Here is an 18,173-nt window from a genome sequence, read left to right on the forward strand (position 1 = left end):
AAAAACAACACAATTTTTCAACATAAATACCTACTCTATTATACCATTATTAAAAGCTAAGTGTCTATTTTAAAATACACCGTTCAACAATGCAATATATTGAAAAATATCCTAGAATTATCAAAATTTCTACGAAGTAATAAAAACATATTTTGGTCCACCAAATTTTTACTTTGGCCCACCTTTATATCTACAGACGTGTATGGAAATAGTTCGGACTAATTATATTTAAGATCATCGTCGGCATTTTTACAGCAAAAATAGTGGGTTTGAGGAGAACATCCTTCTGCTGTGAATTTTTGTAAATTTTAGGCATCTAAAAATGAAATGATTTGGCTTATAGTGGTTTGACAGGCATTCTTATCTAATTTCATCTTGTTAAATGTGATAAATTAAGAAGTAATTACCTGTAAATTTTCACAAGCTGCTTCTTTGTTCACGAGAAACGGCCGAACAGTAATCAAAGAGATGTCAAAACTTGGCATGGCCAAAATATGTTTGCTTCAGAAAGAGGCTAACATATTTCGGCCATGCGTTTAACAACTTTTTCCAACATGTTAGAGTATACAAACTGTTTCTATAAGATTTTGCCGATGTTACTACAACAACGAATCGTTTCAAAAGCATACATATTTGTTACAATAGCTTCCGGACGTTGACTTGTATATTACCACTTCCTCTTGACTTTGGGTTGACTCAGCCATGACTTTGAATATGTATGAACTAATTCCAAAATAACACTACCTAGAGCCAGTTTTTCGCCGAAAATTATAGTGTAGTATGATTCTTAGGTGTGTTATTCAATGTTGCATACATAGTTTTCTAATATTCATTGAATTTATCAGATAAAATGCGTAAAATGTTACCGGGTGGGCCAAAATATGCATGTGGGCCAAAATACCCCAGTTACCCTACTGTTAAAAACTTCTAACTGTTTAGGTTTGAATTTTTGTCTAACGTTTCTATTGAAAAAATGGACAAAAATTTCCCATTTTTCATAGACTTAGTTTTACACGCACTGATGAAACTATCCATTCAGTATCAATCGTAGTAACCCATGAGTGAGCAGAAAAAAATTTGACAGCTCTAGCAGTCGAACTCTAACCGTTATGGTGAAAACAATGAAGATACTTCGTTCAGAAGTGTGCGCGTAGAAAACGGACATCGTGTAGCCCTTTGTGGACGGCAGGTTTGCCCGTTCCAGCATCTACAACATCTTGGCACTATTGCCCGGTTCCGGACGGCTGGCAACCCTGAGTGACGAGAAGCTCCAAAGGATGCTGAAGAGGGAGATTAACGGAAAAGTGGCTATATCGTTGCGTGCGCTTGACCGGGAGGTCGGTGCAACCGGCCAAACAGTGAAAAAGTACCTGGCGAACATGGACAAACATGGGCGTAGCCAGAAGTTCAAATAAGGGGGGGGGGGGTGCAAGCTCTTCAAAATTTCAGTAGTAAAAAAATGGTACACTAAGGTCGCTTTTTACGCGGCTTTTTACGTGGATTCTGGAATTTACGCGGTTATTACGCGGATTTCGAAATTTACGCGTTTTTTCTACGCGGATTCTGGAATTTACGCGTTTTTTACGCGGCACGTATCCCCCGCGTAAAAACGGCTGTAGTGTGTTTTGAAAAATAGAAATAAATACTAGTCTTTAGTGATTGTTACATCAAGGCAACCAGTTGTCCTTGACATCAGAGTGGAAAATTTGTTTATTCTTTGTCCAACCGTGGATATAAATAGATGTTCTTTACTAAAAACTCTTAAGTTCATTCAAATCTTCGGACATATTATTTTGGCGACGAGGATCTCAAGAATCCACGAATATGGCAGAAGATAGAGTTGATCAGTAGCTGCAACCGGGAATTCAAGATATGATTCACAAGATGACATAAATTTTACAGCGGATAGCGGTCCAGCAGCAGCAGCGTTAGTATCAAACCCCGGAGCAGATTTTGGAGTCCCTCTTTTCGAACATCATCGAGTTTGTCTTCGACGAAGAAAACGGAGTTACGTTCGGACGTTGTTGTTTACCCGCTACCAGGAACTCTTCGAGAACGATGCAGGCCAGCTGAATAATGCGGCGAAGGTACGTTTACTTCTCTGGAAGCGGAAGTCTCCAGTGTCTCCAGAGAACTGTTACCACCCTGGCCACGTCCTTGCAACTGTTGGGGAACGGAAAAGGAATGTTAGTCCAACATTTACTTAAGAGAACCGCAGAGAACTCTACGTGCTCTCATAAATGTTACATGAGATTGGAAATTTTAGTAAGAAAGGGGGATACATCTGTTAGATGTTGCGGGTCGATAATTGATTATGTTATAGGTATAATTTTTAGAGCTGATAAGAGCTGAAGCTGTTGTGATTTACCGACTTTTTAGTTTATATGTATTTTATCAGTTGAATTTTTAGATTATTTATATAGCAATTTTACTATTTTATGTTTTGAGGTTAGGAGTGAATGTATGCATAGATAGTTTAGTTATACCCTTATTATTATCCACCGATTTGACATAATTGTCATTAGTAGCAAATTAATCTTCAGACAGCCAAAGGTTTTACCACATCATATATTTCCATTACATCTAAACTGATAGTCGAATAATGTCAAATAAGACCCACGCGAACAAAGTCCAATGTCTTCCGAAACATAAACCCGAGCCTCTTAAAATTTTGTTAAGTAACACATTCGTATGAACAAGAAATCCTCTCCTTATAAACATTCTAGTAAAAAAATTAGTTTATTTTTCCTTACTCTCAACCGAAAATACATACAAAACAGATCTGTATGAATCTACCTCTACAAAAAAGTGCAGCGCCGCCTACATGTCATAAAACAATTGATTGAGTATATAGTATATCAACACAAACAACTCAAACAGAAAAAAAAATCTAAAAAAATAATATCACTTATCTCGCACAAAATCCTCCAAAGACTGCATATTCCGATAGTTTCCGATAGTTTATTTTCTCGCTAAACACACTTTAAAAGAATAAATTACGTGGAGATTAAAACGCGCACAAACAATCGGCCTTCTTGCCATTTATCTCAGATTCTGAATAGATCTTAGTAAATGGACAAAAAATTCATAAGCACTCGCCGGCTCTTACCCTTCTATGAATTAATATTTTCAGGAACTTACTCGTTCGATATTATGTCGGTCATGATTATTTGGTGAATATAGAAGATAAAACATCAATAGAAATAACTTATAACCGTTGCAAAAATGTTCAATCCATGTTGAGTAATTTTTGTTTTTATGGTAATCATATTCATGAGATAAACTTTCGATCACCCTCTGTAGCAGCATTGCAGTTTGAATTGCACGCGAATAGAAGTCGTGCTCGCTGCAATGATAGACGACGAGAAACTACCGGTGCTCTGCTCCACATATACTCTACGGTACTGTTGCTTTACCAGCATGTTTTCTTTCGAGACATCAGTTTCTATTACTATCTAACAGCAGGTTTAGAAATTGTTCAAGGAAAAGTGTTGTTTCAAACTTTTCGAATAACCTTTACCTTCGAGACATCAAATTAGTCTAGGTTCATGGAAGCAAACATAGATTGACCTATTGGGACGGGGGACTCTGTTAATTTTTTTTCGATATTGATACAAAGAATATCACAGGGAATGGTTAGTGTCTATTCATGTCGTCTGTGCTAGGAATGCTCGCACGTGATTGGTTCATTGTTCGCGTAAATTTGTCCTTGACACTTTTATATCTATTTTTACCGCTGTGCAATGAAAAAATAATGATAACTAGCGTATTACAAAATTGTTCAGCCTTTAATCTATCCACCAACATATTGGTTATTGTTATCGATCATGAAGTTATGCTGTTATTATCGTTTGAAATCTGACGCAACATTTGCCAATTTCATTTCCAATTTTACAGAATGCATACCAGTATAGAAAACAAAGACGTAGTCCCACGTCAAAAAAAAAACGATGGAAGAACTTAAAAACATGTCTACACGTATGTTTTTGTCCACCATGGCAAATATTCCGGTTAACTGCCGGAAAGCCGCTCGTAAAGGCGTAGATTTTTTTTTGCAAGTAAGTTAATATAATTACCTTCCATGGAAACTTTATTGAACTCAATTATCTGTCTTAATTTTTTTTATCACCAAACAAACAAAAGTCCATTTTTCTAATGCAAACGATACAAAAAAACTTTCGAAGAGCAAAGCGATAAGATAAATGTTCCGAAAATGCGATAATGTAAATTTTTCCTTTCTCAGCTTGTAGTCAAAAATATGTCTTTTGAAGAATTCCTGATGAAAAATGCTGAAGATAGAGATGTCGAATGCTATTTTTTGATGTAGAAAAATAAATGTCCCCACTTCGAGTTTTTTCGGAGTTTTGGAGTTGGCCAGTGCACTCTATATTCAGAAATGTGTCTTTTGAAAGATTTCTATTGAAAAATTCTGAAGATAGAAATGTCACACGCTATATTTTTAAGCAAAAATCTCAATTTCTCCTACTACAGGATCCTCTGGGGACTTCCGGATGGAAAATAGCCATTTCTCAATGAGTTCTTGGCCGATTCCTGATTTGATTAAACATTCGCTTCAGAAATAGTTTTGTCATCTATGCCAATGATGCAAATATATAATTGACTCCGTAAAACATCAATTCGTATTGGGCCGTGTCAAATAAATGTTGTGTGAACAAAAAAATAATAAAAATAAGCATTTTAATCAGGTAATGCATTACCAAATCCATCTAGAAAATTAGCAGGTTTGACATGCCTACCGGAGCTCAGGAATATTTTCTACATATGGTGTCCTGGGTCACATTTGTGGTCAGTAAATGAAACTTTAAAATTTGAAGAATTATTGAAGTTGAAAAATATTTGGAAAGCATTGTAAAGTTGATCATAATTTTTGCCTATCCTACTCATTTTGACTATCATCTGTACATTTGGTTGATCAAATTGGTGAACCCCTCGTTAACAGAAAATCAATACTTTTTTGGACTCTTCATTTTTCGTCAAAACTTGGCTCACCAATATTGCTTTAGCTCCTGAATCTCTCAAACCAACATGTCATTGGAAAATGAAAAGATATGGCCTTTTCTGCACATATCGAAGTGGATGGTCGCCGTATCGAAATCATGCAATGAATTGGCTCAAATCAAATAATTTCGATAATAAATCAGACATCTCATTTTTTTCATTGATCGTACTTTCTTCCGCTGACTCTGAAGGTCGTTTCAATTTCAGACAGTGAAAATGTGGTTTTTCGTTATTTTCGTTAGCAGTGTCGAAAATTTGCAACCCTGGCTGTAACACATGATATCCCTCGTATAACATCTCCAACCCATCAATACGAATAGGATGAACAGGATATTCAATTAAAACTCGTCAGGCGAAAGTGGCACTATTAACTTTCAAAGATTCTCATGTTCAAACTTGTTTGACAGCGAAATGTTTATCGTTATTCGATGACAGTAACTGAAAGAAATGAAATGAAAGTGCAACTATTTGAATCGAAATGAGCCTATTCTACTTTTGTTTACATTCATCGTAACGTCAGTCACGATACGCTCGTAGATGAAATCATCGAATTTACCGACACTGGTTGCCGGTAACCCGTGAAAGTATTGGAAAATTGACATTCACGTTGGTTTGAATATTTTTTTTAAATTGTACAGTGCCTTTACAATTATGGGTCAGTCAATTTGTTGTCTGAATGATCACAAATTAATATAAAAAGAGAAAAATTATCAACTACCAATGGTTTACTGTCTATTTCTGTGTTCTGATGTGTACCTTCGTTCAACAACTAGTTTCACTGCAAATAAAATCGTCAAAATACATCACAAAAGTTATTTCGTTGTTGTAAAAGCTTGATAATAAGTTATTTTATTCAGTAGTGATGCATAATAAAAATAGTCAAAATATGAACTGACCCACAAAACCGCAAAAAGTAACATTATTACAATTATGGGTCACTTCGTTTAATGCACTGGGTATAATTATTATTTTTTTGTGACGTTTGCAAATTTAAATCTTCTCAATCGTATCAATAAGGTTACAACTGAGTTTAAAAATATACCACGGCTGATAAAAATTACGCAGTTTTGTGAGGATAGACGTGTTTTCGTGAAATGGACCCACAATTGTAACTGATCCAGAATTGTGTAAGGACTGTAAAACGAATAGCAGTCATTTGAATTAGCAAATTGCACGAGTCCGCCTAATCGGATATTGTGTTATTAATTACATAGACTATCAGTTTGAAATACACGTGTTGGCATTATTCACCAGTTTTTTATCTGATTCATGGACGAAACATATTTTTTACTGTGAATTTATTTCTGAGGCGAAAAGGGATAAAATCTTGAGAAGCAAAAACAATTGGACATTGATTATTTTCATTTAATTCGAATATGTCCCAAACGTGCCGGAAGTGACATAAAAGGTCACAAATATGCCAGAAGGGATGGTAAAGGTAAAATTTCGGAATAAAAATTAAAAACGAACACCAAAAAAATAAAATTCCGGATAATCGAGTCTAAAATTTTGGATAATTGAGTTTCCGGATAATGGAGTCCGACCTGTACTGAAGACAAAAGTTTCATAGCCTTCGTTACAAAGCATTTCAGGTGTCGAACACGAAATACAACCCTTGCTTTTAATCTGCGCTTTGTCCGCTCATTCCACTCGACTGGACCTTCTCTCGCTCAGTTCCTCTCACACTTACACTGGAGTGTAGCACTGTAGGTTATGTTTCTTTTAAACGAGAGCAACTCCGCGAGTATTTTGTTGAGAGAAAATGATGCTTTTCAATGATCACCACCTCACTCCTCGTACCATGTCTGGTACATGACTGCTGTAGGTGCGTACCTTGATGACTGTTCGGTGCACGTGTACCTACTTTGTACGTACGTACGGTGCAAGCAGCAGCATATTTCACCATGATCGCGGGAGGGCTACGAAGAGATTAACCTTCCAGAAGCTGTATACATAGTTGAGTCATAAGCCATGAATTGTTTCGCATTGGGAGGTCTGCTCTCAGTTTAATACAGACTTGAATCCTGTTCAGTTTAACATATTTACGTCATACACAAACACAAGACTGATCTTGTGCAATATGCGGGCGGAATAAAAAAATAACTACTCATAAGAGAACGGGTCGGAAGCTGTGATGATTCGGCACGTTTGTGCAGTTTGTTTATGTTTAATTTTTGATAGCCTTTCATTGCGTGATTCCTATATGCGGAAAAAACCCCGTTATTGTTTTGTTTTGAAGGAGCTAGAATTTTATGAAATTGGTTCATCTCTTAGGAGGTATTCCAAGATGGTGCCCATAATTCAATTAAAATATTTTCCAAAAACGTTGTGTTTAATTGAAACGACGTCTTTGGTAAAGCTGTAGATAGCAAAATCGCTGTTCAAAATGAAAATAAGATACTCTATTCAACTATAGTTTTTCCTTTTCTACCTATGTAGTTTATTTAGAAAACTCCATTTGTTCACCAAAACTATCGTTTCTAACCATCCGAATAATATAATAATGTTCCAGATAATTTATGATTATAAATTCATATTTCTTTTCGTTTCAAGGCAAAAATATTAAGAATTAATTTTTTCACGGGTGCGTTTATTCAATGATGATAAATTTATCGCTTACTACAAATAGGAACTTTAATGAAAATTCTCCCGCTCTACTCAACCGATCGTCTAAAAGCGATGCGACAGACCAAGTCCTGCGCCGAAATTGTTTCTGCCCCGGTTCGGTCCGGACAGTGTTCTACTAGCAGTTCCGAACGCGTCCAATGAGCTGCCCCGATTTTGCCACAGATTTGCTTTTCCGGTGGCGAAAACATTCGTCTCCCTCAGCGCAGGAGTCCTATCGAATCCAAGTGAGGCACCGTGACCACGGGCGTTATTCCAATCAAGCCCGGCACCGTGGCTACCGAACGATGGACCGTTGTCGAATTTGTGGAATGTTTTGAACGCGTTAGCGTCCAACCGGTTGGAGTCCGATTTGAACAAATTGGCCGTACCATCGAGCCGCGTTTGCGATCCAACACCGGGAATGTTGCTCTTGCTGAAGGAAGCTCCGTGCTCGTTGAAGTTCAGCCCCGTGCCGAATTTGTTAATGTCGTGGGTTGGCGTGTGAGTTCTACTAACAGATCCGGAGAGATCCAAGCGGTCTTTGTTGGTGTTTAACAGGTTCAGATTGCCGTGAGCACCGACCGTGTTTTGCTGCCCCGGGGTGTGTGATCCGAATACTCCTGCACTGTTCGGTCCCTTGTTGTAGTCAACTCCCAAGTTACCCGTTGGTGGTCCACCTCTAGTATTACCGCTCAGTCCCACGGATCCAACCACGTTTTCGTGAGCATTACCGAAACCATGCTTGCCGTTAAGTTTCACGTCGTGTCCTCCTTGGAAATCCGGACCCACCGAACCGGAAAGCTATAAGAAAACGTTGTAGTATTTGAACGTACAGAAACAGTTTCTACTAACCTGTCCAAAGCAGCCGGTTGCAGCAGCCAGCAAAGTAGTGATGGCAAATAATTTGCAAATCATGTTACAGTTCAGTTTTGATACAAGTTGATTCGAAGGGGAAGGCGATTTCTGTTCTGACTTTTGCCATTAGAAGACCGTTCTCTTTTATATGGAGGAAGGGCTCTATCGGCCAGATGCTGCACGGTTTTTTGAGATAATCATGCGCGCGGGGATTTTGCATTTCTCGTCCCGGTAATCTTGCTCTTATTTTTTGCATCTATCCAGCAGAAGAAAAATCCCCGCCGCTCTGGTGAGTTTCAGAAAAAAAATTGAAGCGCATGAATAATGATAACAACCGTTGCGTATAATAAAAACATTCAGTAGGATAATCGTCATCGGAGGTTCTTTTTTGATGACGTTTATTTTTAAGAATTCGAAATGCTGTACGAAATATAAAAAACCCAAAAGTTAGGAATTGCTCATTTATTATTGACTGATTTTATAGATGATAAGAAAGGACGCAAAACTATTTCGACTTTCTTTGTTGATATCAACCGGGAACTGATACGAATTGTATCGATTTATAAGTTGATGGCAAATATACAGAAATTATAAAGAAAAACCTTCCGATCAGGTCTAAATGGTATTTTCTTTTCTGAAATATATATAAGATGATTTTCTACTCCACCCTACAAACGTTAGAGGTATTCAATCTGTAGGGTGGCAAAATAACTAAACTTCCAAATGACTTATCAACCTAGAATAACCAGTTAAAATCAGTTTAGTACACTGCCAAATTGAAAAAGTTTCGACAAGGCTAATTTTACTGTAAAACGAAAGCAAGGCTAAACGCTTTACTTTCAGGAGTTTGGTTCATCTTTCTGGAAGAGGAAAGCTGGCAAAAATACTACCATGATACAGTTCCATTCATACTCCAAAATTCATATTGTCTTAAGTTGGTAGCATTGTCATTTATCTCAAACTTTGAATTTATTTTAAAATTCCAAAGTAAATGCTCAGATCATTATGGATTTTTATACACAAAACTAGCTGGCCCGGCAAACTTCGTCCCGCCTATTTTTGTGTTTAATTGATTAATTTCAAACATCGCAAATTCATTGATCCTCTGTGATTTGTTTATATCGTTTGAAATTATTGGTTTTATCGAAATGACAACATCCCCGACTTTTGGCTTTTGTACATCACCTCTATTCCGGAAATACCCATATTTAATGGTATTCAGTTATTTTCGTTGTTTTCCAGAAACTAAAGGGGTCATCTGCGAATTCAAAATGATGTCCAGGGTCAATGCTTGGCGTCAATACATCATTTTGATTATGGAAATTCGGTATTCGGTTATTTTCGGCTGTTTCCCAGAAATTGCCACCTTACAATTCAAAATTTTGTGTGAGGTCAATTTTTATCTCTTTGCATCATTACTCATACTCATATTTGGTGGTATTTGGTCACTTTGGGCTATTTTTTAGAAACCATAAGTCACCATCTTGGATTTTAAAATGGTATTTGATTTTAAAATGGTATTCTAGAGTGTTATTCCGGTTTTAGAAACACTCATATTGGGTGTTGTTTGGGCATTTTTCGCTGTTCTTCAGAAACCGGAAGTCGCCATCTTGGATTTCAAAATGACATTTGGAGACAATTTCTGGCCTCTGAGCGTCATTTTGGTTTAAGAAACACTCATATTGGGGGGTATTTGGTCATTTTCGCTGTATTTCAGAAACCGGAAGTTGCAATCTTGGATTTCAAAATGGCATGTGAAATCAATTTCTGACCTCTGAGTGTCATTCTAGCTCCGGAAACATTCATGTTGAATCGTATTTGGTCATTTTCAGCTGTTTGCCAGACACCGGAAGTCGCCATCTTTGAATTTAAAATGGTGTCTGTGATCGATTTTCAGCTTCTGTGCATCATTCTACTCATATTGGATGGAAATCGGCCATTCTTGGCTGTTTTCCACAAACTGGAGGTTGTCATCTTACAATTTAAAATGTTGTCTGAGGTCGATTTGTGACTTCAGTGCATCATTACGATTCCAGACATACCCATATTGGGTGGTATTTGGTCATTTTCCGCTGTTCTTCAGAAACCGGAAGACGCCATCTTGGATTTCAAAATGGTTCCTGTACATCGACCCGATCAATTTAGGCTGTTTGTCGGAAAACCTGGTGGAAATATCTGTTAAGTTTGTATGGGAGACCTCCCTCCCCTTCAGGGTAGTTTCAAACCAACATAGAAATTTGTGTTTGATATGTATAATAGCCCTCCCATCCAGAAGTGGGAGAGGTTTCGAACCACCATGAAAATATTTTTGCTTTCAAAAACCTCCACATGCCAAGTTTGGTTCCATTTACCTGATTAGTTATTGAGTTGTGAAGAAATTTGAGTTTCATTTGTAGAGCCCTCTCTTCCAGAAAAGGGAGTGAAAATTTTTCTTGCTCTCAAAAACCTCAACATATCAAATTTGGTTCCATTTACTTGATTATTTCTCGAGATGTGCAGAAATTTGTGTTTCATTTGTTGGAATCCCCTTCCTTCCAGAAAAAGGAGGGGTGTTAAAACATTATGGACATGTTTGTTACCCGAAAAAACATTCACCTGCCAAATTTGGTTTCATTTATTTGGTTGGTTCTCGAGATGTGCAGATATTTGTGTTTCATTTGTTTGGAACCCCTCCCTTACAGAAGAGGGAGGCGTGCCAAACCATAATGGATATATTTGTTACCTCTAAAAATATTCGCTTGCCAAATTTGGTTGTATTTGGTTGATTGGTTCTCAAGCGAAATTTGATTTTCATTTGTATGGGACTCCTTCCATATAGAAGAGGGAGGGGTATTAAACCATAAGGGATATATTTGTTACCCGTCAAAACATCCACCTGCCAAATATGGTTCCATTTACTTTGTTAGTTCTCAAGATTAATTTTCTATCTTCATTACTACATTTATTCCTTAAATTAAAAAAAAAAAAAAAGTTCTCAAGATGTGCAGAAATTTGTGTTTCATTAGTATGAGACTCCTCCCTTCCAGAAGAGGGAAGGGTTTCGAACCAACATGGATATATTTGTTACTCCTAAAAACATCCACATGCCAAATTTGGTTCCATTTGCTTGGTTAGTTTTCGAGATGTGCAGAAATTTGTGTTTCATTTGTATGGGACCCCTCCCTTCCAGAAGAGGGAAGGGTTTCGAACCAACATGGATATATTTGTTACTTCTAAAAACATCCACATGCCAAATTTGGTTCCATTTGCTTGGTTATTTTCCGAGATGTGCAAAAATTTGTGTTTCATTTGTATGGGACCCCTCCCTTCCAGAAGAGGGAGGAGTCTTGAACTATCTTAGTCACCTTTCCCGGCCCCTAAAACCCCTATACACAAAATTTCACGCCGATCGGTTCGGTAGTTTCCAAGCCTATATGAATCAGACAGACAGACAGAGCTGCATTTTTATATGTTTAGAAGATTACAGTTAATTTAGGTTCAGATCCAAACATTCGATATGTTTCTTCTCTATGTATTTACAGTGCTTTTTCGCTTTTATCAACAGTCGTTTTTATCACTACTCGCCAAATTCACGCTCGATTTTGTCACGTTTTTTTCGTTTTTATCACGCTGTTTTAAAAATAAATTCAAATCAAGAATAATGTACTTCCAGTTGTAGAAAATGTATTCGAAACATCATTTTCATTTGTGCCTTGTGTCCTTGCATGTGTATAGTTTTATAAACTCAATTTATTTGATCAATTTTCTGAGGCAACCAAATGTCATATCTGTTACAAATAGTTTGTGTCATAATTTAGAGAAAAATGTACCGTGAAATACGTATTTCATTGTTTTTGAAGCAAAAATTACGTATTATTCGAGCAGTTGAGAAAGAAGATCTGTTAACAACTTAAAAATCCCTACAGTTCGGTCCTCATAGAGCGTGGTTTTAAAAATTATAAAATCTAGTGGCTCCACAATTTCACATAAACAAGCAATAGACTCTGTTAGCTATGCTGAAGAATTGGCAGTACAAATCATATTGATATTACATGTATAATAGCCGTGAGAAAGCCCGCGAAAATTCAATAGAGAAAAAATATCAGAAACTAACCTTTTCTTGTTTATTCATTTGTATCTTGAACTTATATTCCATTCAACTATTCAAGTTCATCATTTTACCTAAAATATCATAAATTTCAATTGAATCCAACACAAAAAATTCAATTTTTATCATTTCGCTAAATTCACGGTTTCGCCATATTCACGGTAAAATTTTTTTTGACCGTGATAAAATCGAAAAAGCACTGTATTCTTATTCAGAATAATATTTTTTTCTTAGCATACATAAATTTTAGAACAACATTGCAAAATGTTTCTGCAGATTTTAAGTAAGTTGAAAAAGTGAATGCATAGGGTGATTGATCGTGGTTCGCACTTGTCTTATTGTTTTTCATGGCACCCTAGGAATGAAGCGAGATTTTTCTAAAACTGCACTAAACTGAAATTTAGATTGAATAGAAAGAGCAACTACCGTGCTGGATCGAAATCCGTATACCTAAGCACATGATAATCTTCGACGGTCAATATAAAATCAAGGAATCACATATTGCTTTAAACTGACATGTTTACTTATAGGTCTACTTATGTTTTATCACTATTTTCAAGCAAAATGATTAAAATCATTCCGAAACTTGAAAAAATCATGTTTAAATAGAACATGTTTTGAATCGAAATCCGTACACAGTTTTTCGTAGTAACCGAAACGCCGGAACCTCTCAAAGCTTCCCGGTACGACTTTCCATTGTGCAACTCAGTCACAGCTCGTTCGAAATTGTTTGCCATATATTTATACTTGTTTTCTTCCATTATATGCTGAAAACAAGAAGAAAGTTCAACAATATATGCATGATACACACGCTGTACGGATTTCGATTCAAGCAAATAAAAAGAATCAAAATCCGTACGGCACAGTTTTTGTTGAATAAAAACAATTAACACTATTTACCGGACAATATACAGCTCGAAAATGACAAAGACTTACCTTTTCTATCAATTTCAAAAAGATTCACAGATTAAAATACTTATATCTCACTTGAAAATCGTTTTTATCTGAAGACGTTCTTCCTTAGTAAATTCTCTAACGATTTGTATCGTTAAAAAAAATGACAACTGAAACCGAGACACGATTGATTTTTTATTTTTAATATTCTTATTTCATGGCCTACTGGCGCATAGTTTAATTTAACAGAAGGCCAACAGTTCAACGGATATATACTTGTAACTATCATATGAATTTTCATTTATATAATACGTAGAACTGAAGAAAAACATCCAGGTGTACGGATTTCGATACTGTACGGGTTTCGATCCAGCACGGTATAGACGATTAAATTGGTTGACTTCGAAAACTCCTGATGTCTAGTATATAATAATGGTATGGGTTTTAATGCAAGCGAAGTTTTGATCCTGGTTCGTGCCATGTTGATCGTGGTTCGCGTCATTTATGATCTTGGTTCGTCCTAATAGAAAATAGAAGTGCAGCATTGGAAATTAAAGGACTACACGTGATATAAGCGCTTTTTTGTGTCAAACACAGTTATATTTTCTGTATATCTACTTAGCAGTGTGAAATAAACTTGCACATAATTAGAATTCAGACTATTTCGACAATATGAATTTAGATTTTTTTTAAAACAGAAATTTACTTTAAGGGTTTCACAATTTTTTCTGTGCGGATTTCTCCATCGCGCCCAGAAATCGATGATCTATCGTGAGATATGCCCGGATGTTTGCTTTACCCGCACTTCTATTATTAGCAATACCGCTATTAAAAAGTTGCATGCTCATTATTATTTTATTAATGCTGATGTGTAATATGATTTTGTTCTTCCTTTTTCACACTTACTGCTTTACTATACAGCGTTTTGTTCCTCCAACCAATTACCGCCTCTTATAATTTCCTGGGGAAGTTTCGTGGAGCGTCTTATTATCAGAGGGACCTATTTGTTTTAATGGCCAGAAAATCAATATTAACTTGCTTTGTTATTGTTTTTTTTTTTTATCCAATTCCTTTGATTTATAGAAAAGTTCAACTGTTTATTTCGATTTTTCGCGACGTTTTTCCAGAACGGTTGACTGAAACTCTCAGGTTGAAAATAACATTTGCAGCGCGAACCAGGATCAAAAAACTATTATTGTATTATTAAAAAAAATCACAATCGGACACTTTTTTTCTGTAGTAGAAGTTTCAATACTGGTAAAATATAGATGGATCAAAGTTTTAAAATTAATATGAAGTTTTACATCACGAGCTAAAATGCTGTAGAGAAGTTTGAACAGATTGCTTCGGTGAAGACACTGGCAACCGAATTTACATCTTTTATTAGCTTAGCTATCAAGGCTAGTTGAAGTAGTTTCCTTTAACGAGAATCAAAGGTATGTATTGTTAAAAAATAGAAGCAGCATTGAAAATTAATTTAATTCAAAATTTTTGACTATTCAATGATTTATCGATGATTTAGGTAATAGCACGAACCAGGATCAGTTTTTGCATAGTGCGAACCACGATCAGTCACCTACTCGTATTTTTTTAACAGGAAGTTCCGCAAATAATTTGTAATCTTCGGAGAAATATGGACTCAAAATATGGCTAATTTCAGCAAAAAATTAGAAATATCTTCACAACGAGAGAGGAGTTTCTTTCGACTTCGCAGTCTTTAACATGTGGAAAGAAAACGATATTTTTCTCTTACACCGACGTTTCGAATAATATATATTCGTTTTCAAAGCTCTACAAGTATATTTATATATATATTATTCCAAACGTCGTTGTAAGAGAAAAATATCGTTTTCTTTTCACACTTTCAAGACTGCGAAGCCGAAAGAAACTCCTCTGAGTAAACTAACAGTCGATAAAAAGTATAGTATCTTTAAAACAAATAAAAATATCAAACCAATATATTCAACGAAAATGCGAGGTTTAGCGGAATGAACAAAATCTTAGAACATATTGAATTGTTTAGACGATTACAGAAAAAGTTATGGACAAAAAACTAATTTTGATGAGTGTTTCTCGTAAAATTATTTCGTCATATCAGACGTACAGATAGAAGATAACAGTGTTCAACAATTCTTTTTCTTACAGGTTTTCCTACAACTTTGCGAAGAAAGCAATCTGGTATTTTGGAAATTAGAAAAAATTTTCATATATAACTTTTTATATCTAACTACTAGGGGGATTATAGTCAAGCGGATAAAACACGGCAGGCTTCAGTGGGCTGGGCATGTAGCGGGAATGCCGGATGAGCGTCAAGCGAAGGCTATATTTAGTAGGAATCCCGATAGAGGTCGTTGACTTCGGGGTAGACCCCGCACTCGTTGGATGTGTGCTGTCGGCGAGGATGCACGCGAAATAGATGTCAGGGGCGATTGGAGGATAGCAGCCCAAGACCGAGGGACATGGCGAAGTATTCTGGATTCGGCACTGGATCGATAATCGGTCTGTCGCCTTAAAAGTAAAGTAAGTACTAGAGGGATTGATAAAAAACCGAAAACGCCAAAAGAAAGGTCTTGTTATATGGAATAAACATGCTGAAGACACCGGGTACATGAAATCAATATTTCACAGTCAAATCTAAAACGATCACGGTTTTTCGAGTTCAGACCACTGTGCTCTGGTTAAATTTAAAAAAAAAATCCACCGACTGGATCGCGAGAAATCTCGATTTTAGGGTGATAGTTAATAAATTTCAAAATAATCCATATTCGATTCATGCAATATTACCGAAAATCATCCAAAAACTTGCCCAAATTAGTTTATACCAAAATATACTTGTTAGTGTTGTTACAATTATACTAATACATCTTTAACTTAACTCTCCAAATTGATTTGTGTAGGTATGTAATTTGCATGGCTTAGTAGCTTAGTAGTTACGTTTTTGAATATTTTTCGAATGTTTCAGAACAAAAAAGTTTCTTTTAGTGTGTATTGTATTTATATCAGAACAAAGAAATCGAATCAACAAAAGAGTGCATTTTGGTCGTATTGGCTCTTACGTCAACCACGCAAGAAGGGCAGTATAGGGTAACACATGTGATTACTGTTATAAAAAATCACAGCACTTAATAAGCGATCGTTGTAAATCTGGGATGATTCCGGAGCCTTGTACTCGTTACCTCCCGCTGTCAAACGTTCTTCGTCGGAAGCAATTTTCAAGAGTGGCTGCATCGATTTTTGGAACCGAATGAATTGAATTATTTTATAAATTGAGTAGGCTTAGAAGAGTAGTTTTTGAAAATTATATGAATATCAGTTTTTGAAAATTATATGAGGTAGCAAATTTGAAAAGGTTTAGATCTTACGCTACTGGACAATAAACAAACAAACAAATCACGTCTGCATGAATTGACTCGGAAGTCTGTTCATTGTTATAGCAGAACTCTGGTACATAGTATTTAGTGATGTGGTATTTTGAAGTGAACGGGAGTTGTCGCTTTTCCCAGCAAAATCAGCAGTGACCTCTTCTAACCCATGCACGAGACAAAAAGAGAAGCATTTATCATACACTTTTCTGTAGTTATCAAGAACCTGGAAATCGCAATAATAATTAAAAATTTGATAAAGTTTGTTTAGTAGAATAACCCACCAAAAGATCTGGTTTGTTTGCCAAACATTTGGCAGCACCCAAAAGTTCATGACAAATCTTCCGGTGAATCCGTACGTCATTTGTAGGTGCCTTACCTGTGCTTGTTCCACCCACAAATCTACCCAAACTGGTGCCTTTCTCTCAAGGAACTTGAAAATCGTATTAATGATTCCAAGCATGATCTGTGGTGGTGGAGTCGGGCGAAGGTTTAAAGTTTGGTCTTCATCGTGACCAGTGACCAAAGGGATATTCACACAGCTTGCGAATCAATCTTTCCAATCATTTTCATTTTTTTCTACAGTCATCCTTAATGCTTTCTTTAGTTCTAGAGATGCCGTTCGTTATACCGAGCTCACTTTTTAAGGGCTCGCAATATGGACAAAGGTTCTTTGATTAATGGGCCATTATACCGATTATAATATTTATAATTTTAAAGTCCTCGGCGACCCCGTATTCGAGCTCATGCAGATTCAGTAGTTCTGTCCAAACGGGGGAAATATCGTCGTACTTTTTCGCGAGATTTTGGGCAAGTGCAATAATGAAAAGCTTCCAAAAGATCCCACCTTTCCTTTGATGCTGGATAACTAAACGACATCAAACAGGCCAACTTTAAGCTCATTTGAACTAATTTTTCCCGCACTCTAAATTCAATCTTTACTCTAGAAGTTCGAAAACTTTTGATCACACCCTAATTATAAATAGATTATATAAAACACACACACTGATCTTAATAAAATACTGGTTACCCAGGGTTTTTCTTAACCTTGAACACAACATCTGAACGCAGTTTCTTGACAGGATCTGAACGAATCGAAACTTTCTCGAAGATAGACGGTTTGCCACGAGGATTCAATAGCTCTCGGGGAATTCAATGTGTGAAATTAACTTCAGCTCGGAGCTCACTTTCTTTGTGGGGGAAGCAAAACACGAAGTGCCCTGCCAGTCGTCGTCTTCCATGGTGAGATAGGTCTCGACGTTTATCACCACCGCTACGTATGTTGTAGTTGCCGGAACGGGTGCATCTAGCGTCCCTATGCCGCACGATGTCCGTTTTCGACGCGGCGG

General features: G+C 36.5%; 1 protein-coding gene across 1 annotated transcript; it reads right to left on the minus strand.

Moving 5' to 3' along the window:
• Window positions 1–7,588: 7,588 nt before the first annotated feature.
• LOC129726591 (attacin-B-like) lies at window positions 7,589–8,638 on the minus strand. The gene is made up of 2 exons (XM_055683486.1): window positions 8,479–8,638; window positions 7,589–8,427 (listed from the first exon to the last, which is right to left on the minus strand). Exons 1-2 carry the CDS (start codon window positions 8,539–8,541, stop codon window positions 7,690–7,692), a joined length of 801 nt encoding a protein of 266 aa, XP_055539461.1. The 5' UTR covers window positions 8,542–8,638; the 3' UTR covers window positions 7,589–7,689.
• Between the last annotated feature and the right edge of the window lie 9,535 nt (window positions 8,639–18,173).

The sequence above is a fragment of the Wyeomyia smithii genome, chromosome 3 (assembly GCF_029784165.1).
Source record: "Wyeomyia smithii strain HCP4-BCI-WySm-NY-G18 chromosome 3, ASM2978416v1, whole genome shotgun sequence".
Lineage (NCBI taxonomy): Eukaryota > Metazoa > Arthropoda > Insecta > Diptera > Culicidae > Wyeomyia > Wyeomyia smithii.

Coding starts and splice junctions, on each gene's coding strand:
- LOC129726591 (XM_055683486.1), bottom strand. CDS start 8,541: ATGATTTGCAAATTATTTGCCATCACTACTTTGCTGGCTGCTGCAACC. Junction 8,428..8,478: donor CAACCGGCTGCTTTGGACAG/GTTAGTAGAAAC, acceptor GTTTTCTTATAG/CTTTCCGGTTCGGTGGGTCC.